Source organism: Chiloscyllium plagiosum, chromosome 32, assembly GCF_004010195.1.
Source record: "Chiloscyllium plagiosum isolate BGI_BamShark_2017 chromosome 32, ASM401019v2, whole genome shotgun sequence".
Lineage (NCBI taxonomy): Eukaryota > Metazoa > Chordata > Chondrichthyes > Orectolobiformes > Hemiscylliidae > Chiloscyllium > Chiloscyllium plagiosum.
Window position 1 is genome coordinate 3,664,245 of NC_057741.1, and position 25,566 is coordinate 3,689,810.

General features: G+C 41.2%; 1 protein-coding gene across 1 annotated transcript in view; it reads left to right on the plus strand.

Annotated features, from left to right (window-relative positions):
* The window catches only part of exosc9 (exosome component 9), a 65,531-nt gene extending 46,241 nt beyond the window's left edge, over nucleotides 1-19,290 (plus strand). Inside the window, exons 8-12 of the mRNA XM_043674027.1 lie at nucleotides 5,851-5,939; nucleotides 7,933-8,079; nucleotides 12,309-12,484; nucleotides 12,566-12,644; nucleotides 18,590-19,290. Coding sequence (XP_043529962.1) covers nucleotides 5,851-5,939; nucleotides 7,933-8,079; nucleotides 12,309-12,484; nucleotides 12,566-12,644; nucleotides 18,590-18,689 — 591 coding nt within the window. The 3' untranslated portion in view covers nucleotides 18,690-19,290. The remainder of the gene's footprint in view (nucleotides 1-5,850; nucleotides 5,940-7,932; nucleotides 8,080-12,308; nucleotides 12,485-12,565; nucleotides 12,645-18,589) is intronic.
* The last annotated feature ends 6,276 nt before the right edge of the window (nucleotides 19,291-25,566 follow it).

Genomic DNA, 25,566 nt, shown 5'->3' on the forward strand with positions numbered 1-25,566 from the left:
CTGCATCATCCAGGCTTCTCCTGTAGATTGATTTGATGTTTAGATACAAATTTATACAAAATAGTAGGACCTATGATTATGTGATGCAGTTTGGTTTTTCCATTAATTTTAGTTAAAGATAGCATGTACTTATTGATTCATTGCTTTCAGTAGGACCCTAACATACATGAAAGCACGACAAGACATTACGACCTTGAATTGGCAATCAAAAACAATATTTAAAGGTGCATGCTCCTGCAAACACTGATTTTTATATATATATCTACTTTGCATTCCAGTGGAGAAATGTGTAACAATGATTTTTCACTCTTTTTCTTTTGATATTCAAACCATTGAGAAAGTTGCACTCACATTTGGATTCAGCCTAGAATGGGGAAAGTGGGGAAGACTTTGCAAGCTACAAATGCGTGACATTAGTCAGTCTACAATCTTTATTCCTATCAAGAAGTAATATATCATCCTTTTTTAACCAGCCCAATGGTTTTAAAATACATTTCATAAATGTCAACAGGCAAGATCTTATCTATGCCTATATAGTAGTAAGGATATTTCTCAATAACCCAGCTGTCTTCAGGAATAGCTGGTGAGTGCTTGCCTACATACTCTGTCAATCCATCATCCTCCCATTCTGTGACCCTGCTCCGGTAATGAGGATTAGGCTGTCCGTGGAACAAAGGCCCTTTACACCAGGTTATTGACACCTTGACTGTAACTATGGAAAAGATTTGCAACTAAAAGGTGCATATACCCTTGGAACTATTAACTTTTCAAGACCAGTCAATAAGTATCAAAATGTGTCTCTGTGAATGACTATGCTTTTGTCAATGAAGTTTAGCCTGCAATATATAAATGAGTAGTAGAACTATATTTGCTGCATGAAAGAGTGCAGGTGGGTACTCAATGAGTTAGCATGGTAGGTGAAGGAGGAAGGGTGGGTGACCGTCAGAACTAAGTTGTAGTATGACGTGCAGTGGAGGATAGGTAGAGGGCATTAGGTTGCATGATGAGAACTGCTGGAATTTTTTGAAGAACTTGTGTAATGGATTCTTGGTTTAAGAGCAATTCTAGTTTCCAGAATAATTTCTATTACTTTCACACATTCACTGGTACTTGTAAAGTGTTTATGCTTTGCAACAGAATGCCATAAAAGTTGAAAATAGACTCGGCTCAAAACACATTGGCAGTCCCTTGCCACATGTTAAAGTTCTTGGATTCTGGGTAATCCAAGATGGAGGATGGGAAGAATTTCTGGCTGTAAGAGGGCTGTTCCCTTTTTTTTTTGAGATATTTTAGGTGTTGGAGGTGATTTCCTCGAATTCGAGGAACAGCAAATACTGTTTTATATGCTGTTGCATTGTTTTGGAACTTGAGAGAAAAAAAAAGTCAAAACAACAGCACTTTTAAAAGGGAGAGGAGCAGACAAAGGCAGCACATGGACAGTCAGTGCAAGGGAAAGAGACAGCGAGAAAGAGAAAGAAACTCACACAGCTAACTGACACAGCAGTGAACCTGCACAGTTACTGCCTTTGCTGTATCGCTGGACCTCTGGAGTGGGTCTGGGAAAAATTAACAAAGTGAAATTTACAACTGATCTTGGAGGAACCCAATTGGGAGAGCTCACAGCACAGAAACAGATAAGGGCGGCACGGTGGCTCAGTGGTTAGCACTGCTGCCTCATAGCACCAGAGACCTGGGTTCAATTCCCGCCTCAGGCGACTCTCTGTGTGGAGTTTGCACATTCTCCCTGTGTCTGCGTGGGTTTCCTCCTGGTGCTCCGGTTTCCTCCCACAGTCCAAAGATGTGCAAGTCAGGTGAATTGGCCATGCTAAATTGTCCGTAGTGTTATTGCAGAGAAGTTATTTGGGTTGAACTGAGAAATGAGAGAGGAATGATCACCTTATTAGGATTGTATTATAGTCTCCCTAATAGTCAGCGGGAAATTGAGAAACAAATTTGTAAGGAATCTGTTATTTGTAAGAATAATAGGGTGGTTATGTTAGGGGATTTTAACTTTCCAAACATAGACTGGGACTGCCAGTTAGGGCAGGCAGAAGGTTAGATGGAGTTTAAAGGTTTAGATGGAGAGGAATTTAAGTGTGTACAAGATTTTTTTCTGATTCAGTATGTGGATGTACTGACTACAGAAGGTGTAAAACTTGACCTACTCTTGGGAAATAAGGCAGGGCAGGTGACTGAGGTGTCAGTGGGGAAGCACCTTGGAACCAGTGATTATAATTCTATTAGTTTTAAACTAGTGATGGAAAAGGATAGACCAGATCTACAAGTTGAAGTTCTAAATTGAAGAAAGGCTAATTTTGATGGCGTTAGGCAAGAACTTTCAAAAGCTGATTGGAGGCAGATGTTTTCAGGTAAAGGAACAGCTGGAAAATGGGAAGCCTTCAGAAATGAGATAACAAGAATCCAGAGAAAGTATATTCCTGTCAGGGTGCAAGGGAAGGCTGGTAGGTATAGGGAATGGTGGATGACTAAAGAAATTGAGGGTTTGGTTAAGAAAAATAAGGAAGCATATGTAAGGTATAGACAGGAGAGATTGAGTGAATCCTTAGTGTATAAAGGCAGTAGGAGTATACTTAAGAGGGAAATCAGGATGGCAAAAAGGAGACATGAGGTAGCTTTGGCAAATAGCGTTAAGGAGAATCAAGAGGGTTTTTTACAAATACATTAAAGACAAAAGGGTAACTAGGAGAGAATAGGGCCCCTCAAAGATCAGCAAGGCAGTCTTTGTGTGGAGCCATAGGAGATGGGGGAGATACTAAATGTGTGTTTTGCAGCAGTGTTTACTGTGGAAAAGGACATGGAAGATATAGAATGTAGGGAAATAGATAGTGACACCTTAAAACATGTCCATATTATAGAGGAGGAAGTAATGGATGTCTTGAAATGCATAAAGGTGGATAAATCCCCAGGACCTGATCAGGTGTACCCTAGAATTCTGTGGGAAGTGATTGCTGGGCCCCTTGCTGAGATATTTGTATCATCGATAGTCACAGGTGAGGTGCCGGAAACACTGGAGATTGGCTAATGTGGTGCCACTGTTTAAGAAAGGTGGTAAGGACAAGCCGGGGAACTATAGACCGGTGAGCCTGATGTCGGGGGTGGGCAAGTTGTTGGAGGGATTCCTCTGGGACAGGATGTACATGTATTTGGAAAGTCAAGGACTGACTAGGAATAGTCAACATGGCTTTGTGTGTGGCAAATCATGTCTCAAACTTGATTGAGTTTTTTGAAGTAGTAACCAAGAGGATTGATGAGGACAGAGCAATGGACATGATCTATATGGATTTCAGTAAGGCGTTCGACAAGGTTCCCCATGGGAGACTGGTTGGCAAGGTTAGATCTCATGGAATACAGGGAGAACTAGCCGTTTGGATACAGAACTGGCTCAAAGGTAGAAGACAGAGGGTGATGGTGGAGGGTTGTTTTCAGACTGGAGGCCTGTGACCAGTGGAGTGCTACAGGGATCGGTGCTGGGTTCACTACATTTCATCATTTACATTAATGATTTGGATGTGAGCATAAGAAGTATAGTTAGTAAATTTGCAGATGACACCAAAATTGGAGGTTACCTCAGATTACAATGGGATCTTGACCAAATGGGCCAATGGGTTGAGGAGTGACAGATGGAGTTTAATTCAGATAAATGTGAGATGCTGCATTTTGGGAAAGCAAATCTTAGCAGGACTTATACACTTAATGGGAAGGTTCTAGGGAGTGTTGCTGAACAAAGTGACCTTGGAGTGCAGGTTCATAGCTCCTTGAAAGTAGAGTTGCAGGTAGATAGGATAGTGAAGAAGGCATTTGGTATGCTTTCCTTTATTCATCAGAGTATGGAGGGCAGGATTTGAGAGATCATGTTGCGGCTGTTCAGGACATTGGTTAGGCCACTGTTGGAATATTGTGTACAATTCTGGTCTCCTTCCTATGGAAAGGGTGTTGTGAAACCTGAAAGGGTTCAGAAAAGATTTACAAGGATGTTGCCAGGGTTGGAGGATTTGAGCTATAGGGAGAGGCTGAATAGACTAGGGTTGTTTGCCCTGGAGCATTGGAGGCTGTGGGGTGACCTTATAGAGGTTTATAAAATCATGAGGGAATTACTAGACAAAGTCTTTTCCTTGGGGTAGGAGAGTCCAAAACTAGAGGGCATAGGTTTAGGGTGAGAGGGGAAAGATATAAAAGAGACCTAAGGGGCAACATTTTCACAAAGGGTGGTGCGAGTATGGAATGAGTTGCCAGAGGAAATGTTGGTCGTTAGTACAATTGCAACATTTAAAAAGCATCTGGATGGGTATATTAATAGGAAGGGTTTGGAAGATTATGGGCCAAGTGCTGGCAGGTGGGACTAGATTTGTTTGGGATATTTAGTCGGCATGGACGAGTTGGACCGAAGGGTCTGTTTCCATGCTGTACATCTCTGACTTTGACAGTTGCTGATGCTTAGTAAGGTTTTTTTTGTGGAAGGTTGGGCCTCCAGAATTGCCTTTTCTGCCCTCCCTACCCGAGTTTGCAGCCAGGCTTGTCTCCTGGTGAGCCATTTTGTGGACAGTCCTTTCAACTTCATCTCCTATCACTTGTGTTCTGTGATTCACCCCTCTCAACTTGCCAGCCCTTCCACTGGGTGGTAAAGTATAGGTGTTAATTCAATATTACTGTCCTTGTTCAAATCTGATTAACAAAGTCCAAAATGTCAGATATGCCTAGAGAGAGGACAATTATCTGCATAGCATGAAAATCCTAGGAAATAGCTGATTGACAACATTGTAATACACCATTACTGCATTCCGTCAAATGCAGATAAATGTAAATGTAGCTGAAATAGACAGTGACTTTAATTTTTGAATCCATTGCTAACCCCAACCCCGCCCCCCCTCCCGCAAGGTTCTTCCTTGCATTGTGATTTGTACAGAATCATGTAGTGGGAGGAGGGAAGTGTTTGTAATAGAGGTGTGGAATGAAGTGCATGTGGTGATGAGGCTTAATGCAAAGTGGAGCCAAGACCATCATTTGATCTTTGATGAGAAAGTGAGGTCTGCAGATGCTGGAGATCAAAGTTGAAACTTTGATCAAGGGCCTGAAGAAGGGCCTGTGCCCGAAACGTCGAATCTCCTGTTCCCTGGATGCTGCCTGACCTGCTGTGCTGTTCCAGCAATAAAGTTTCAACTTTGATCTTTGATGGTCAGTCAGTTGAAATATTATGGTTCTGAACCCATTTCTAAGAATGATACTGAGGTGTTGTTGTCTGTCACCTTGCTTGAGCAATGCGTCCATTTTGAAAATGTTAGCCCTATTTTCAGATTCTTCCAAGGCCTTGCATGGTCCCCATGTCTAGAAAGCCTTTAAGCCCTACAACCTCTTGAGATCTCCATATTTGTTTACTAGTCCTTTTATAAATTCCCTCTTTTTAACTGCTCCATCACTCAGAGTTTTGCTTTCCTGAGCTATGGAATGAATTCCCCAAACCCCTTGGCTTCACAACCTCTTTCCTGGTTCAGAAGCTTCTTAGGGCAAATGATTAAAAGCTTGATCTTGGTATCAAATGCGTAAGACATTTACCACTTTGAAGGTACTACAGATTATTGTAGGGTCTACTTGTATTTATAACACTTTTTTTTCTATTGATATAAATTAGCCATTTATAATGGCTATATACATATGAATGATAGGACAAAATCAAGCTCAGCTTTGATGCCCTTTATAGTGATGTGTGCTATCTAGGATATCATGAAAAGAATAATTAATTGGATGAGGTAATGCTTTGAACTCCTACAAAAATCAACATTTCCAGGAGAAATGGGAACAAGGAAGAGCAATAATTGTATCATTTTATTTTAGGTTCTTCGTTGTACTAAAATAGCCGGTGTTAAGGTGGCAGAAATCACAGAGTTGATGCAAAAAGCTCTGGAAAATGATAAGAAAGTCAGGCAAGTTGATGTTAAACTCCTAATAATTTTTTGTGTAAAATGCTGTTTTGAAAATAAATTAATTTTTTGGGTTGGAGTTCCAATGAAATGTGAATAGGCAGAGTCAGGATGAGATTTTTATCCTCAGGGAGTTGAAATATTTCCCAGCTCAGTCTCCCCGCTTCAGAAGAATGTGCTCACCAGGATGGAGTGCTCATTGCTGAGGGTGGATGACAGCAGTATTCAGACAAACTGATCCTGGATAATGTTTGGATGCAGACTGAAAGAGCTACCAGCTGCTGAGCAGGATGTTTAAATTGCCTCGTTTTGTGTTTTTGATTGAGCCCAGAAAACCATCAGACTCTGAAAATACCTGAGCCCCTACTTGATTGACAGCTCTGGCTCATTGCTCGCTGTCAGGTTCACAATTTATTAATTCAGTATTGGGTGGGTTCAGGTGCTTCGCAGTTTTTGCTTTTAAATTTTCAAAGGGTCTGGATGATAGACCTTTTAATGACAAGGAGTTTTTGTAAACATAGCAGAAACTTATGAAAGTTTCAAATATCTTTTTTTCACTTATCCAACATGCACTGTAGGATTCAATTGGTTTTATAGAGTGAATGGGGAATGAAGTGGATTGGTGGGAGGAGGGGCATATCTTGACTTGCTTATGGGTGGGGTTGGGGAAGAGAACCTTTTAAAAGATTCCATTATGCAGAACTATACCTCATCACAACTCTGAGGTGCCATTAATCTCAACTTTTAAAAGCTGGCCTGACTTCATGAAAATTGAGGAGGGCTCGATCATGCCAGGTGTGGGATTTCAACTTGAAGAGTCCTGAAGAGTAGAAACTTCCAGCATAAAAGGTCTCTGACACAAGTGCACTAGAGTCTGTTGTTTTATATAAGATAATTCTCCTGGAGATGATTAGTTCAGGTTCTCTGCTGTTTTCTGATGGATTCTGAAGTCATATGATACCAGGTTATAGTCCAACCGGGTTTATTTGAAATCACAAGTTTTTGGAGCGCTGTTCCTTTGTCATGTGGAGTGAAGAGAAGTGCACAAGCATACATTTATAGGCAAAGAAATCAAAAGATCATACAAATGGTGAGAGTGGAGTGTTGACAGATTGAATAATAAGTCTCTGCAATTGATCGAAAGTGTCAGACGGTGTGAGTAAAGTGTCAAATGAAGGGATGACCTATAACTCGATTAATTGAGGCAGAGAGATAATTACAAAAGATTAAAAATAAGATGGTGCGGGAACCAGACCAAATGGCTGGAATAATATGATCGGTGTAGGGGTAGCATGCCAAGGGTCTAACCAAAGAAATAAGTAATCCAAAACTGTACAAACTAATTAGAGAGATCATAACAAGTTATCATGGTGATGGTGTCAAAACAGGACAGTAAAGATTTTACAGATACAGAACAGTATAGTGGGGTTACATGTAGCGCGACATGAACCTAAGTTCACGAATCAGGCTGTCTTTATGGGTATGGAACCTGGCTATAAGTTTCTGTTCAGTGATTCTACACTGTTGTGTATCTCGAAGGCCGCGTTGGATATCACTTATCCGAAGATTGGAGGCTGAATGTCCTTGAGTGCTGAAGTGTTCCCTGACTGGGAGGGAACGCTCCTACCTGGCTTGTTGACACTCCACTCTCACCTTCTGTACAATCTTTTGATCTCTGCCTATAAATTCTGTGCCTGTGTGCTTCTCTTCACTCCACCTGACAAAGAGCAGTACTCACAAAGCTTGTGATTTCAAATAAACCTGTTGGACTATATCCTGGTGTTGTGTGGCTTCTCCACCTCAGTCCAACACCAGCACCTCCACATCATGGAATTTCTCATAGTGTACTGCAGGGTCCTGGCTCCCTTCCAGTAAATGGTGAATATTAAGTTGTAAAACGAAGCTCAAGCAAATTTATTTATAACAGTTGTAAACCCAACTGCTAAGATTTTATGCAGAAGCTTAATAAATTATCTGTAAATTTTGCATTGGGCAGGAAGGAAGGTGGAAAGTTTGGTTTTGCAGAATCCATCCCAAATAAACGAATCACTGCCTTTAAGCTGAATGAAGCTCCAGTGGATACAGACGGTGTTGAAGAACAAGTTGAAGAAATTGTATCAAAGGCTGAACCATCCACACGACAGTATCTTTTACTTAATGATCTAGTTACTTGTATTAACTTAAAGCTGAAGATTCATTTGCTTTAAAAATTTATACCTGTACTGGAATGAGCATTATATTTACATTTTTAATGGTTCAAGTTAATCATTTGTTGCCATCATGTTAAAACTCTCAATCAAATCCTTGTTTAAACTTTTAATTTGATTTCTAATATAGGTCTGCGTGCAGAGTCAAGATTAGAGTGTTGCTGGAAAAGCACAGCAGATCAGGCAGGTTCTGAGGAGCAGGAAAATCGATGTTTCAGGCAGGAGCCCTTCATCGGTTCATGATGAAGGGCTCCTGCCTGAAATGTCGATTTCTCCTGCTCCTCGGATGCTGCCTGACCTGCTGTGCTTTTCCAGCACCACTCTAATCTTGACTCTGATCTCCAGCATCTGCAGTCCTCACTTTCAGCACATAAGTCCGTGTGCATCAAACATGATAGGATGTTGCATATAATGTTCTGGAGCAACAAAAAGAAAAATTGCAAAGTCCACCACTGTGTTTGAACGAGGGAAAAAAGGGAAGTCAAACATGCATTTATATAGCCTGTTTCACAACCTTGATTCATCCCAAAGGGCTATACAAAAGTATAGTCAATGTTGTAATGCAGCAAACAAAGCCAATTTGCACACAGCACCATCCCAATAAAGCAATGTAGTAATTACTAGATGATGTTTCTTTAAATCGGGTTAACTGAAAGATAAATATTAGCCAGGATAATAACTAGCATTTTTTCAAGTGAGTTTAGTGGTTTCTTTTACATTCCTTGGTTTAGCATTTCATCTGAAAGGCCACGTCTGAAGAAGTGTAAGACCTCCTTCAGTACTGCACTTTAATGTCAACATAGCATTTTACAAAATCCACAAGCTTCTAATTCCATCATGGAATTGGTACGAAGTGAACATCCGCTAATAATTTTGTCATATCTAACTGTTCTACGGCTGACAAGTAATTTGTAGTTGTGACCGATGAGTGAGGTTAAATCAGATGAAATGATGCTCTTGTAGAGCATCCACGCTGATATAGACTCGTTGAATGGAATGGCCTGATTGGATACTATAAAACAGTGTTACTTCCATTAGAGTAAATTCTTGAAGATATTATGACATCTCAGGTGACTTGCTGTCAGTTAAGCTTTGAGTGTAGTCCCTGATGTAAAGCAGGGTAATTCAACAACCAATGTGGAATGTCTCTCAATGATCAGATAAATCTATTTTTGTGATGCTGATTGAGGGACAAATAAAAATCAGGGCATCAAGAGAACTGTGCTCTTCAAATAGTGCTGTGGGAACTTGTCCTCCTTTTGTTTGCTACTATATCTAATAGAAAATACTTCTAAAAGCATAGTACACTCAGTAGTTCTACCATTTGGCAACTCTCAAGTGAAATACCAGGAAAAAGAAACCACTTTACGTGATCTTCATTGATCTAACCAAGAGTTTTAACTCAGTCAGTGGGAAGGTGCTGTGGAAGACTTTGTCAAAGGTTGGCTGTCCAGAGAAATTCATCACCATCCTCTGTTTCCTCTCGACTGGTGCTCACCAATAATAGTATGACAGAATCCTTCTTAGATCAAGCTAGAGGTCAAGCCGGTCGCTGTCATCACCCTCCCCTGTTTCTTCACCACCATTCTCAAGAGCAAGCTTTGCAATGGTGTGGACATTGTTTACTGGATGGATGGAAAGTTTTTCACCATTGACCAGTTGAAATCCAAAAAGAAAACAGGATTGATCTTGCTTGGGGAACTTCAGTATGCAGCTGACATACTCTGGAGATCTTGAAGACTCTCTGAACACTTACAGGAGAGCATACCGAAGAATTGGTCTCAGCCTCAACTTCAGGCAGATTCAAATTCTCTATCAAGCTGTTCAAGGTCAAGTTCCAGTCCATCCCTCCACTTAAGGTCAGCAAAGAAATCCTCCCAAAACCTGGGACACTCTCCCCTACCTGGGAAGCTACTCCTCATCTAAGGCTGACATTGGAACAAAGATTCAAACTTGAATTGAATCTGCAAGTACTGCCTTCAGATACCCAATGATAAGAGTCTTCAACAGTGACATCCTTAGTCTAAGGCAAGCATTGTCTGATTCTTCTGTATGGCTTTGTGATTTGAGAGAAGATTTGTAGCTCAGCTTGTGGATCAGGTTGTAAGTTTGCTCGCTGAGCTGGTAGATTTGTTTACAGATGTTTCATCACCACGCTAGGTAGCATCAACAGTTAGTCTCTGAAGTGCTGGTGTTCTGTCCCGCTTGCTACTTATGTGTTTTGGTCAGCTGTAGTGGGTGATATCACTTCCGGCTCTTTTTCCGAGGGGTTGGCAAATGGGGTCCAAATCCCATGTTAATGGAGTTCCTGATTGAATGCCAGGCCTCTAGGGATTCATGTACATGTCATTGTTTAGTCTATCCCAGTCAAACTGGTGTCCCTCTTTGTCTGTGTGTATAGATACTAGTGATAGTTGGTCATGTCTTTTGGTGGCTAGTTTCCTGCCTGACTGTCCAATGTAATGTTTGTTGCAGTCCTAGCAGGGTATTTTGTATATGATGGTCATTCTGCTGGTTGTTGCTACAGGGTCCTTTAAATTCATCAGGAGTTATTTCAGTGTGGTGGAAGGTTTGTGGGCTACCATGATGCTTAGGGGCTGGAGTAGTCTGGTTGTCATCTCCAAGATGTCTTTAATGTATGGTAGGGCAGCTAGAGTCTCTGAGCATGTTGTGCCTTCTTGTTTCGGTCTGTTGTGTACATTGCCATACATTAAAGATATCTCAGAGATGACTACCAGGATATTCTGGCCCCTAGGCATCATGACCGCCCACAAAACTTCCACCAACAACCAGCAAAATGAATGTCACGTGCAAAATACCCTACAAAGACTGCAGCAAACATTACATTGGATAGACGGGCAGGAAACTAGCCACCAGGGTTTATGAGCACCAACTAGCCAGCAAAAGATATGATCAACTATCACTAGTATCTATACACAGAGACGAAGAGGGATACCAGTTCGACTGGGACAATATATCCATCCTGGGTCAGGCTAAACAAAGACACACACAGGAATTCCTAGAGGCCTGGCTTTCAAACCAGATCTCCGTAAACAAACGTATCGATTTGGACCCATTTACTAACCTCTCAGAAAATGAACTGGAAGTGATATCACCCACCATAACACATCAAGACACACAAATGGCAAGTGGGACAGAACACCAGTGCTTCATCGTAGGCTCACTGATGATGTTAACTGAGCATGGCGATGAAGTGTCTGAGAACAAATCTACCAGTTCAGCGAGCAAACTTACAACCTGATCTTCTTTATGGCTCCAAAACTTGGACTATGCATAGACACCACCTCGAAGCCATTGAAGTACCATTAACACTGTTGACAAGGGTTCTTGGCATCAGCTAGGGTGACTGGTGTACTAACATCGGTGTCCTCAAAGCAGCCGTTAGCCTAGCATCCGGACCTTGGTCATCCAAAACCAACTCCACTGGGCTGGTCATATGCCTACACTGCCTGACTTCTGACACCAAAACAAATCACCTAGCCCAAGGAAGGCTTTTAACTGAGAGTAGGACAAAGGAAGTATTTCAGACTACCTGAAGGCTTCCCTCGAGAAATGTAGCAATTAGATATCAGCAAGTGGAAGATCCTCATTTGAAAGAAAAATGTACTGACTTTAAGAGTATAGATAGATGGGCAACATTAACAACGGAATTAAACACCTTTTTGTACAAGGCATAAGATCTCCAAGTTGTGGAGTGAGTCTGGCAGCATCTATGGAGAAAGAAATGGAATTAACGTTTTAAGTCCAATGTGACTTTTTGGAAATTGGTGCAGGTATAGGGAATAATGATGGATGTCTCAGATTTTGATATTTTACTTCTGGATGTTATGTAAATGTATTATATTTTATAAGCACTAGGCATATTCGATATATAGGTACATACCACTACCAAAGAGGGGTAACATGGCAGAAGGCTATGGAAGTAATACAGGAAACGAGGGCACCATCTCATTATTTGTGGAGTACAAAACAACAAAAATGGTGAACCAAGACTACATTTGTAAACTGCTGTATCAAAACTTCAATGTACTAAAACCTTGGGTACCCATCAGTAGTTAATATAGTTTTGAGAAAGTATAGTATGCATTGTTTTTTGATTAAGGTTTTATGTTGCTCGGGTAATGCTTTTCTTAACTAGAAACAGTATTCCAAAACCAATTGTGCGTGCTCCTGGAACAGGTCAAATTGGGGAAGGGATCCAAAATGAATGGATGATTGATGAGTTGGAGGAAGAGGAAGAAGATGAAGAGGATATTGTTCCCGAACCAGGTGCCCAGAGTTTGGGCACTGATAATGAAAGAGCAAACCAACGTACAGATGGTAAATATGGCACACTTGCATGGTCTAATGTTCGGTTTAGAATTGAAGACTTGCTAACTACTTGTCTTTTTTTTGTCTAAGCTGAGGTTATCCAACTGTCAGACAGTGAAGAAGAAGAGGTTGTAATACTGGAACCACAAGAAACAGAAAAGAAAGGAAGGTGGGTTGCAAAACCTGTTAAGTGAATTATTTGAACTTTTATTTAAAACTTAAAACCCAGCTGGCGGTTAAGTAAGGCAAATTGTTTCTGTGCCACCTGGGAGTTTTGGCTGGCAGTGCTGGCAATGGTTAGCTTAAGGTTGGGAGTGAAGTGGAAGGTTCCATAACTGCGATCGATCACATATTCAAACTCCACAACCCATCATTTTCTGCCTGGTTACAGTAGCTGCAGCTGGCTCTCTCCTGGACAATTGATACAAGAAGGTCATGGCCAAGTAGTTGTAGTTGCATGAAATTTTAAAACCCACCTGATCTCCATTGTACCTCCATGTTGGTGTGTGCGTTCTGTTTCTCCATCGTGAGTCAGCAACTCGCAGTGCTGGAGGACCTCTCATTGACCCTTCAGCATCCGTCACCCTGGCCCTTTGAACAATCTTCTTCATCTTTTGATGCACAACTTCGATGTGCCTGTGGTTTATTTTCAGCTGCATAACAGGGAAATAGTTTTTAGTTGTAATAATGTTAATATTTTTATTGAATCAGAATTTTAATTATGCCCCCAGTATCTCCATTCCATCAATGTTGGAAACAACGCCTGAGAGATTTTTCCCTGATGCTTGCACCATCATTTGGACTTCAGTTTGGGGCAGGAAGATGGTAGTTGTAATGGAGCTGTTGGGGACATGTGGGAGGGGACTGGGACTGCTCGAAGAACCTCCTATTGAATTTAAAGGACTATGCAATGGGCGGCACGGTGGCACAGTGGTTAGCACTGCTGCCTCACAGCGCCAGAGACCCGGGTTCAATTCCCGCCTCAGGCAACTGACTGTGTGGAGTTTGCACATTCTCCCCGTGTCTGCGTGGGTTTCCTCTGGGTGCTCCGGTTTCCTCCCACAGTCCAAAAGATGTGCAGGTCAGGTGAATTGGCCATGCTAAATTGCCTGTTGTGTTAGGTAAGGGGTAAATTAGAGGTATGGGTGGGTTTCGCTTCGGTGGGACGGTGTGGACTTGTTGGGCCAAAGGGCCTGTTTCCACACTGTAATGTAATCTGTAAAGCCCTAAATAAGTCATCGCACAGCAGTAATACCAGTATTTTTAATCAGCTCACGTTAGATTAGATTAGATTCCCCTACAGTGTGGAAACAGGCCCTTCGGCCCAACCAGTCTACATCGACCCTCCGAAGAGTAACCCACCCAGACCCATTTCCCTCTGACTAATGCACCTAACACAATGGGCAATTTAGCATAGCCAATCCACCCGACCTGCACATCTTTGGACTGTGGGAGGAAACCGGAGCATCTGAAGCAAACCCACACAGACACGGGGAGAATGTGTAAACTCCACACAGACAGTTGCCCGAGGCAGGAATCGAACCTGGGTTCTTGGTGCTGTAAGGCAGCAGTGCTAGCCACTGTGCCACCTTTCTAGCATGATAATGTCTAATGGACTCATTAAACATGAACTCCTATGGAGCCTGCTTGGATATGCTGCAGAGTCCAGATTTGAGCATCAATCGGATCTGTGGAGGTCAGGTGCTGTTGTAGTCCTCTGGTGGTGAATTTCTCAGAATTTCACAATGTTAGCACTACAAGATCTGTGCACAATGTAATTTTAATATTGATGAGCACAAATGGTACAGTCTATTGGATTCTGGGACTGGAAGAAACTGTACTTCTGAGATGGCTTCACCTGATTCAGAATGGAATCAAGATCCCAGTGGTAGGTAAAAAAACATTATGAAGATGTGAGGGTGGAAGTGGGGAACGTAAACTGAAGAAAAATATTGGTATATAAAGAGAGAACAATGATAGGAAATGTTTAAAAATAGTGATTAGTAGAGTTCAGATAAATATATTTAACTTTGAAATAGAACAAGGTCAAACCTAGCCGATAATGAGACACCATAAGTGAGTAAAAATAGTGTAACATTGAAGTTAAAGGAACAGGCATATACAGACCGTGCACATTCTAAGATTGCCTGTTGTAGCGTTGTTTTGCTTTCCCATCACTCGGTTATTGGGACTAGAATTCTTGTTGCAGATACCAAGATTTGTATTACCTTAACTGACTTGATTGTTGCCATAGAAAACCATTTAGAAACTGAAAAGGTAATAAGGAATATTTAGCATGGATTTCAGAAAGGTAGATTATGCTTGCCCGATCTTATTGAGTTATTTGAAAGAACAAATAGACATAGATGATGCATTGGATATTCAACGACTTCCAGAGGCCTTTGATAGATTCATGACTGGTAGAAGACAAGTAAAAGGTTGAGTATCTCAAAACTACCAAGAATAAATCAGAAACATTTAGGTGTTAAATTACATCTTGTGGTGTTAGGTGGCACAAGGTCTTCCATGAGGATTGGGAAGAGAAAAGGAAGGCAGACTTCATTGTCTCGTTCTATGGTTGTGACTGTCACTTTGACCGTGACTGCCACTGCCACTGTGACTGCCAGGACCTCAAGGCATTGATAAGTACTTTTAAGATGTAGTCATTCTTGCAATGAATGAAACCTGTTAGCATATTTCCATACAGCAATCGCTCTGAATCACTAATGTGATGATAATCCAATTTGTCCATGTGGTATTGATGAAAGGATAAATATTGGCCCCTGTTCAAAATCAGGAAGCACTTGGGCAGAGTAGGTAAGAAAAAGGCTGTGCTTGTTAGGAGAGAAATAGAGCAGCATGAGACACCAAATTAATACGATGGGCCACAGAAGGAACGGTGACATGCAGGATAGCTTTTCCAGCGGGGTTAGAATCTGGAATATACAACTCAGGTGTTTGGGGCAAGATTTAATATAGAGGTCTTTTATTTTTTTAAAAAAGAGAATTGAATGATTATTTGAAGAAAATGAATTTCGGAGCTACAGGGTAAAGACTGGTGATTCGAACTATGTGACATGCTGTTGCAAAGAGCTAGTGCAGTGTAAAGACTGGCTCCTGTGCTGTAAAAGCATTCTATAATTCTAGGATGCATGGTGGCTCAGTGGTTAGCACTGCTGCCTCACAGCGCCAGGGACCGGGGTTCGATTCCAGCCTCAGGCGACTGTCTGTGTGGAGTTTGCATGTTCATTCTATGTCTGCATGTCTTTCGACTGGGTGCTATGGGAAAGATGTGTAGATTTGGATGGATTGGTCATTGCTCTGTAGTGTTTAGGGATGTGCAGCCTAGGTGGTTAGTAAATGTGGGGTTATGGGGATGGGGGTGTGGTGAGATGCTCTTCAGTGGGTCAGTGCAAACTTATGGGCCAAGCAGCTTCCATCTGCAGTCTAATCCTATGAGTCTTTAACATTGGGAACATCTCCACAGCTGCTGTTCAAAATAGTGCTACAGCATGTTTACCTTTGAAAGAAGACTGGACCTTGATTTAATATCACACACAAAAGGTGGCATCAACCAACCGTGCGGCACTCCCTCAATAATGCACTGGAGTGTCAACCTTAATTTTATGCTTGGATCTCTGGAAGGCTTTTCAGATTCAAATCTTGTAAATTGAGAGGAGTGCCTTCAACTGAGCCACAGCTGGTGCTGAAGTTGGAACTGCTATTGATCTCTACTTAACAATTTGGATTCTAGAATCGGGTACACGCTATCAAAGTTTGAGACTGATGACAAATTGAGGATTCTTGTTAATACTAAGAAAGAATGTTCCGAAATAGATATCCGTAATGAATCTTGCCGAATGGCTATATAAGTAGCAATGTAATTCAAAACCCAAGTATGAAGTTGTATATTTTAATGAGGAGCCAACAAGTTCTCGGAAGATGAGTCTAAATGTGTTAGCACAAAGGAATATTTCTGAAAACGATGTGTCTTGTCAAAGTTTTTCATCTTGCACTTATAGGGACAACTTGTAACGAAATACTACTGTCAGGGGAAACCACTTGTTTTTTTTGTTTTTTTTTTGCTCAGGGGCCCCCGGGCCAGGTGGGAAACCACATTTATACTGTATGAGGAAGCATGCTGATTGGTTGACATGAGAAATTCACCAATTAATAATAACTGACAGTTAAGGAAGAAAGATCTTAAACTTGAAAGGGTTCAGAAAAGATTTACAAGGATGTTGCCAGGCTGGGAGGGTTTGAGCTATAGGGAGAGGCTGACAGGCTGGGGCTATTTTCTCTGGAGCGTCTGAGGCTGAGGGGTGACCTTATAGAGGTTTATAAAATCATAGCGGTACGGATAGGATAAATAGACAAGGTTTTTTCCCCAGAGTAGGCGAGTCCATCACTAGAGTCATAGGTTTAAGACGAGAGGGAAAGATTTTAAAAGGGAGCTAAGGGGCAACTTTTTCACGCAGCTGGTGGTGCATGTATGGAATGAACTGCCAGAGGAAGTGGTGGAGGCTGGTACAATTACAACATTTAAAAGGCATCTGGATGGGTTTATAAATAGGAAGGGTCTGGGGGGATATGGAATAAATGCTGGCAATGAGACTAGATTAATTTAGGATATCTGGTCAGCATAGATGAGTTGAACTGAAGAGTCTGTTTCTGTGCTGTACATCTCTATGACTCTGTAACTATGGAGCTTTGTTTAAATCAGGTAGGTTGACTGATTTTGGTCATGTCATCGTTGAGAAATGAACCATAAAGTGAATGATACCCGCTTTGTTGAATTGAAACAGCCGCATGTTCTTTCTGTCTGCAAAAAGCAGGCCTCTGTATATTACATGTAGCTTCCAGTATGCACAAGTGTGTCACACTGCAAGCTTCACTGATAATATTAAATTAATTGCAAATGCAATTCCAGGCTTATTCAGGGTTACTTCATAAATATGATTCCATAACTGGACAACGTCACGGGCTGGTTGGAAACAGTCAGTACCTACTTTGTCTGAAAGAGCCGAAGGGATATGTCATCTCATAAAAGTGACCAGTCGTTTGGATGTAGGGTCTGTGATACTGGCATTACACAGACATTCAAAATCATATTCCCGATCATTCATTTGTATGATGTGCAGAGCAGTATCAACACTTGTCTTGATAGCAGCGTCCTAGAAGTCCCGTAGCTTCTGCTGTTAGTGTTTGGGATACCTTCAACTTTCCACGGTAATCTTGGGTAGACTGGTTACTTTACAGCTCCAAAAGTGATGGTTAGGCCTATTTGTGAGTTTGCACAATACAGTGAGAAATGATCTGATCAGGCCAGCCGTTATCCTGCAGGATGACATTGGGCCCTATTTCAACATCAAGCTTACACAGTAAACAAATGGCTCCTGTTTACAAGGTCACCAATAAGGCCAACTAATAACATGTGGACCCTGCAGGAATTCTAATGTGTGCAGGCTTGTGGCAGACTGTAATACAAAACCTGTCCCTTTTGCTCAAATCAAAATGCCAAAGAAATGCCATTTGACTGCCCCATTTCAGAGGCTATTTCAGTGCAGACTGGAATCTGTTAAGCCATGTAAGGAATTCCTTGCATAGAGCCATGAATTCAAATGTTAAAGGAATCTGAGGGTAGATCCAGAAATGATGAAAAATAGTTATGTGGGTTAACAAACCTATAAAATATAAAAACAAAACATTAGGGTTCATAAATAGAAGAACAGAATTCCGAAGCAGAAACGTTGAATGTTAAGCTTGTATAGAACCTTGATTTAGACCATGAATGTAGTATTTTACTTGTTTAAGATTTGCACGTTTTTAAAACATAAAGACATTAAAAAGTGTGCAAAAGACCATTTACAAAGATGTGACCAAAACTGATGAACAAAACTTACCAGGGCTGACCAATTGGGGTTCCTGTTCTCTATAAAAGGCAACATTGAGAGTGATCTTAGCGAGGTTTTTAAAATTATGAAAGGGTTCAGTAGGGTAGATGTAGATGAAATGTTCCAGTTTTCATTCACTTGATGAATTTTCTGTAAATCAGTAATGCATTTGACCTAATAACTAAGGTTGATGATCAATTGTTTTTGTTTTATACTTTAGAAAAATAAATTCTGAAGACACCCAGCAAACATCAACAAATAAAATGGTGCCAAACAATAAAAACAAGAAAAAACAGAAGAAAAAAGGAGCCCAGCTGTGATTATCTGTGAAATAATTTGACGATGGAACCTTTTGAAGCTATGCAGAAGTGCATTACTTTGTTATTCATGTTAATGTTTTATCCTTGGAGGAGACATATAAAATTGCACCGTTGCAAATGTCAAGAAATGGGTTTGAATTGATATTCTTTACGTTTGCTTATTTGTAATAAGTGACTATTTCAAGTATGTAAAATTTTGTTTGGATAAATTCATTTAAATATTCTTTTGGGTCTTTGCTAACCATTTATCGATACCTGGTGGCTACTTCTCAGGGATTTTAAGTTTTAATTCATTATGTCTGTGGTTATTTTAGCAGTTCCACCTTTGTTGCTAATTAATGGTTCAATGGAACTACTGCCATTTGTACAGATATTGCCCAAGAGAGCCTATGTGAAGTAAATTTTATCTTTATTCCTCAACTTTTTAAACTTGCCTTTTTAATCCTCTGTTCAATCAAGTCTGTTAATATGCCTAAATGTTGGCCTGTTTAAATTGTTGTTTTCTTGAATAAAGTCCTGTGGAGAAATTTTGAAATTGACTGAACAGCTCTGAAGCACCCATTCTTACAATTAAAGGCTTGTGTGACCATTCAGAATCTGACCATTATGTTTCACTGTACTTTCCATTTTGAGTTTCTGTTTTGTATGCAGAGTAATGAACAATTAGCATTTCTGAAATCCCTTTTTCATCATCATGTACCTATAGGCACTTCAGCGGCATAAGGAAAAATGGATACTGAGCCAAGGAAGAAGATAAAGGGCTATTAATTGATCCTTAAGGGCCAGCATTGGTAGTGAGGTGCTGGTTACCCATGAACCTTTCTGCTCGGAACATATTGCTCTGATGATCTTGGTTGTGTCAACCCATTGACTTATTTGTCCTGCCCACCTCTGGAGGGAAAGTTAGATGGAATTTCAAGGAAGTGGGGCTAGGTAGGAGATCTGAAAGGTTGCTATCAGGTCAGTGAGATGATTTTTCATGCCGCGATGTGATCTTGCCAGATGTGAGTGAGCGGTAGAATGATGGTGGGTAACAAATTAGTGGCAAATAGGTAGCAGCAGCACAGGTAGATACTGGCAAGTCCTTGGAGGACAGTATTTTTCAGTGAGACCCCCTTTGTTTCCTTGCATGCCACCACCCTGTAGCCATCTGCTGTAGTTACAGGGTGGGAATCCTGCTCCAGAATGAGAACCTTGCAGCTGAGGCCCCAAATAATTCTTAATGATTTCATCTGCCATTTACAGGTGTCTCCAGATTCTGCCTGTTGCTGCAATGCCTACTACTTCCATTGGAGCTGCTGACCTAACGTTATGGGATCTGACCAACCTTCTGTCTTTAACTGGACAGCACTGAGAGAGCCTTTTTCATTGGTCTCCAGTGAGGTTGAGAATGTAGGCAATTGGCGTTTGCTCCCAATCCCTCTAACTCTCTTCATAGCTGGTAAGATTCATCAGTAAAGTTGCCATAATCCTAACCAACCATCGATCTGCGCTCATTAGAGGTGAGACAACTGGTGGTGATTTAACCTGGAGGGCACCACCTCAGACAAGGGGAGAGGTTGGAAAGATGGGAGCTTCATAGTGGCCTCAGCCAGTGTTGGAATTGAATCTGAATTTTTGGAATCACTGGATCTCAAACCAGCCATTTCACCAACTAAGCTAACAGATCCTCCCCCACCCCCATAACTAGATAAATGAATGAGTATCTTGTATCACTAAAGCTGAGCAAATTGTTTTATTTCAATATTCTCACCTTGCAGACTTTTATTCAATAAACTTGATTTTTTTTCAAGTTGAAATGTTCCTGTATTGTGGTAAATGTTTCTTTTTGTGCGCTTTTTCTGCATCATACAGCTTTGTGGTTGACCTTTTTATTTAAGTGAATGTCAAATGTTAATTTTGATTTGTTCATCAACATTATATAATAAACTCCGGCCTGCCCAGGAAATCAGGTGCCAGTTAGCTGCAGGGGCAGCACAGTGCCTCAGTAGTTAGCACTGCTGCCTCACAGCGCCAGGGACTCGGGTTGGATTCTAGCCTTGGGTGACTGTGCAACTCCACACAAACATTCTCCCCGTGTCTACGTGGGTTTCCTCCGGGTGCTCCGGTTTCCTCCCACAGTCCAAAAATGTGCAGGTCAGGTGAATTGGCCATGCTAAATTGCCCGTACATGGTAGGGAAATGGGTCTGGTTGGGTTACTCTTCAAAGGGTCGGTGTGGACTTGTTGGGCCGAAGGGCCTGTTTCCATGCTGTGGGGAATCTAATCTAAAAAAATACTAGAAATGGCTGAGAGACCTTGACTCTTTGTTGCTACAAGGTGAGTGTGCATTTTAAAACTGTAGGATCAAGACTGCTCATAAATACTGGTATACCTGGCTGCAATACAGGATTTCACCTTTTAAGGTAACTCTTTAGAACTATTCACTATTCCCTTCCAATGGCCAATACCAGCAAAGTCCCCAATATCCACATCCCCAGGGGATTCCCTGAATCTAGACAATGGTGATTTTACCAGGTTATACATGTTGGGATTTTGTTTTTATTGTTTGAAGTTTGGAAAAACAATTTAAACAGCATCTTTAACATACTAAAATGTCCCAAAGTATGTAATTTAGCACCAGAAAGTAAAATAATAGAGTATTAGAAAAATAAAACAATACTATCACAGCTGGTCAAAAGGCAAGTCAAAGAGAAAGCTTTTAAGGAGTATTTTAAAGCAAGAGTTTTAAAAAGAATTCACGGGCTGTGGATGTCACTGGAAGGGCCATTATTTATTAACTATCTTTAATGGCAAGTAGTGCTGGTGCTGCTAAGTGTCTTTTAACTTTTGCTGTCTTTGGGGTAATGATATACCCAAGGCCATTATGGAGTTCCAAAGTTTTCCCAGCAACATTGAAGAAATGGTGGTTATATTTCAATGTCGAGATGCTGTGTGGCTTGGAAGGAACTTGCAGGTGGTGGTGTTCCCATTGATCTGCTGCCTTGTAAGTGGTGCAAGTCATGGATTAGAAAGAGTTGCTGCAGTGCATCTTGTAGATGATTGATGCACAGTGACAGCAGTGTCAATGGTGAAGGGAGTGAATGTTGAAGGTGGTGGGCTGGGTGCCCAAAAAGTGGACTAATTTTTCTTGGATGGTGTTAAACTTCTTAACTGCACCACTCATCCAGGTCAGCAGAGTAGATATGACAGTGAGTTGCTTACTGCATAAGTCCTAGTGTGTAATGTGTTCTTGTAGCTGTAGTACTTTTATAGTTTGTCGCATTTCTGTTTCTCATCAATGGTGATCCCTCAGAATGTTGATCGTGGGCATTGCGTGATGGCAATACCTTTGAATATCGAGGAGCAATTGTTAGATTCATTCTAATGCCTTGAAACACTCAAGATTGCCTCTTAACTCAGGCAATATATAATTGCTATGCAGTTCAGTGACTCATATGTTACTTGCCACTTGGCTCACCCAGCCCAGGATGCTAACTCCACCACAAGATCCTTCCTAAAGGCTTCTGACTTCCGGCAATTCAAACTGAGAGTGAGTGTGTGGGTTATTGCTTTGTAAGTGCCATTTGGTAAAATGGATTGTCAACACTTGAAGGATTTTAAACAAAAGGCATAGAATAGTGTATTGAAAAAAGAATCAATCTCCAGATTCAGATTTAGATCAGATGAACAACCACTGTTTCAGTATTTCAGAAGTCACAAATGATGCTGAATATTATGAAATCAGCAAACATCCCACTTCTGACCTCTTGATCGTCATGCAACACAGAAATTTACTTATTGGTAGAAACATGCCAACCCTAATCCCAAACTACACTAGTCCCATGTATCTGTGCTTGGCCCATGTCCCTTCAAATCTATATCCAAAATGTCTTTTACACAGTGGTTAGTGTGTGGGTTGAACTTCCAGAGGAAGTGATGGACGTGGGTAGTTATGCTTACAAGTTTCCCCTCATTCTATGCCTCCTAGTCTTGAAATTCCCCACCATTGCAAAAAGACACCTGCCATTCACCTTATCCATGCCCCTCATGATTTTATAAACCGCTATAACCTCCTAAACTACAGTGATAGAAGTCCCAGCCTATCCAGTCCTATGACTCATTCCAGAACCTTTTCCAGCTTGATAACCTTCCACTCCTAAGCAGCTAAAAATTGTTGGACAGTAGAGTGACAGAGCTGGAAACAGACCCTTTGGTCCAACTTGTCCATGCTGGCCAGATAGATTATCTTGAGAAACTGGAGCTCCTCTGGCACAGAGTGCCCCTATTTCTGAGCCAGGAGGCCTGGGTTCAAGCACTACAAGCCCCAGAGCAGGAAAAGGGCCACATACAGCAAATACTGCCACAGACTACAACAATGATTAAAAATTGAAGGTTCTATAATTGAATATATGTGGTAATTATAACAGGACATAAACTGACATCTCAGGTAAAGGTATGATCTGAAAGTTATCAGATCAGTACTGCAAGATGACAAAGGCCACAACCTGAATATTCAAGGATACATGGCATTTCAGACAGACGAAAAGCTGGGAAAGATGGAGGGATAGCTCAGCTAACTATGGGGGAATGGCACGGTGGTTCAGTGGTTAATATTGCTGCCTCATCATACTAGGGACCCGGTTCAATTCCAGCCTTGAGTGACTTGTCTGTGTTGTTATGGACTAGGCCAGACTGCTCAAAACTTTCTTAAGCAGGCAGCCCCAGACCACAACTTTGTAATTCGTTTTGGTAAGTGTAAAGTGAAAACTACCCAGAGTAAGTTAGCTAGATTGACTACTGGATTTCAAAACAGGCAAAAATTTATTGACACAATTACACAATGAAACACAAAGAACAGAATAAAGAACCCCAACAGAATTCAGTCTGTCCAAATTAGACTTAATTATGCTGTTCCGAATATACACAAAAGTCCCAATAAGCAAACTCCCTTTAAAACCCAGTATAAATGGAACACATGCTTATAGGTTGAAGTTGAAGGGCAGAAACAGCTCACTGTTGAACTCCTCACCAGTTCATACTGAACTAAAACTGCTCAGCTCAGCTAGAGAGCTAACCACTCCCCTTTCATTATACAGGTCACCTCTAAAACATGACCACTTTGGCTTAAAGTCTCATCTGTTTACATACAAAAAAGGATCCTTTTCATCTCTGTACCAAACCAGACTGATCGGAGCCCGGCCCGGTTTATTACCCCTCTGAGAAAAAAAGGAGAGTCTCCTTGAGCCAAGGAACAGCTTTTAGTAAAAAAAAAAGGGACTAGCTTTGCGACAGTGTGGAATTTGTATATTCTCCCTGTGTCTGTGTAGATTTCCTCTGGGTGATCCAGTTACCTCCCACAATCCAAAGATGTGAAGGTTTGGTTGAATGGCCATGCTAAATTACCCATAGTGTTCAGGGATGTGTAGGTGAGGTGCATTAGTCTGGGGGAAATATAGGAGAATAGGGTAGGGGAATGGTTCTTGGTGGGTCACTGTTCAGAGGGTTGGTGTGGATTTGTTGGGCTGAAGGGCCTGTTTCCACACTGTAGGGATTCTAATTCTAATTCTAGGAATGGTATAGAGCTGTAGGGATTCTAATTCTAATTCTAGGAATGGTATAGAGAGATGCCCTTAGTTCTGGACTCCTCCACTCCAGAGAAAAGACCTTGTCAATTTACACCATCCATACCCCTCATTTTATAAACCTCTATAAGGTCACCCCTCAGCCTCCAGTGCTTCAGATAAAAACAGCCCAACCTATCTACTTGCAACTCCACTTTCAAGGAACTATGAACCTGTACTCCAAGGTCTCTTTGTTCAACAAAACTCCCCAGGACCTTACCCCATTAAATGTATAAATCCTGCTAAGATTTGCTTTTCTAAAATGCAGCACCTCACATTTATCTAAATTAAATTCCATCTGCCACTCCTTGACTCATCTGATCAAGATCCCATTTTTGCTGTCCACTACACTTCCAATTTTGGTGTCATCTGCAAACTTACTAACTATATCTCCTATGTTCACTCCACATCATTTATATAAATGACAAAAAGCACTGGACCCATTACCAATCCTTGTGGCCTCCAGTCTGAAAAGCAACCCTCCACCACTCCCCTCTTGCTCCCCTATCTTTGAGCCAGTTTTGTAACCAAATGGCTAGTTGGCCCTGTATTCCATGTGGTCTTGCTGATCAGTCTACCATTTGTCCAACATTTTACTGAAATCTATGTAGATCAATACACCGCTCTGCCCTCAGTCTTCTTTGTTACTTCTTCGAAAAAAAACAATAAAGTTAGTGAGATATGGTTTCTGATGCACTAAACCATGTTCACTATCCCTAATCAGTCGATGTCTTTCCAAATGCATATAAATCCTGTTCATCAGGATTCCCTCCAACAAGTGGCCTACCACCCATGTCAGGCTCACCAGTATATAGTCTCTGTTTTTTCCTTACCACCTTTCCTAAATAGTGGCACCACATTAGCCAACCTCCAGTCTTCCGGCACCTCACCTGTGGTTATAAGGAGGTATTTCATAAAGATTCATTCCAATTAGAAAAAGACAGTAGAAAAGAACACATTCACCAGTGGCTTAACGAGTTTTAAGGAAAAGTATACATTTCAGAAACGATTCGTGGTTTATCAGAAAATTGGTCAGAATATAAAAGAGCAAAGATTGACAAAGAATAATGGAGACTGAGTCCAAGAGAAGGTTACCTGGAAACATAAAAACAGATTACCTAGTGAGTTTTGAAAAGATTTGTAGCTCGGGTTGAGGTTTTGGATATAGGTTTGCTCGCCCTACTAGGTAACATCTTCAGTGGGCCTCAGGCGAAGCAACGCTGAAAATGCCTGCTTTCTATTTATATGCTTGGGTTTCCTTGGGTTGGTGATGTC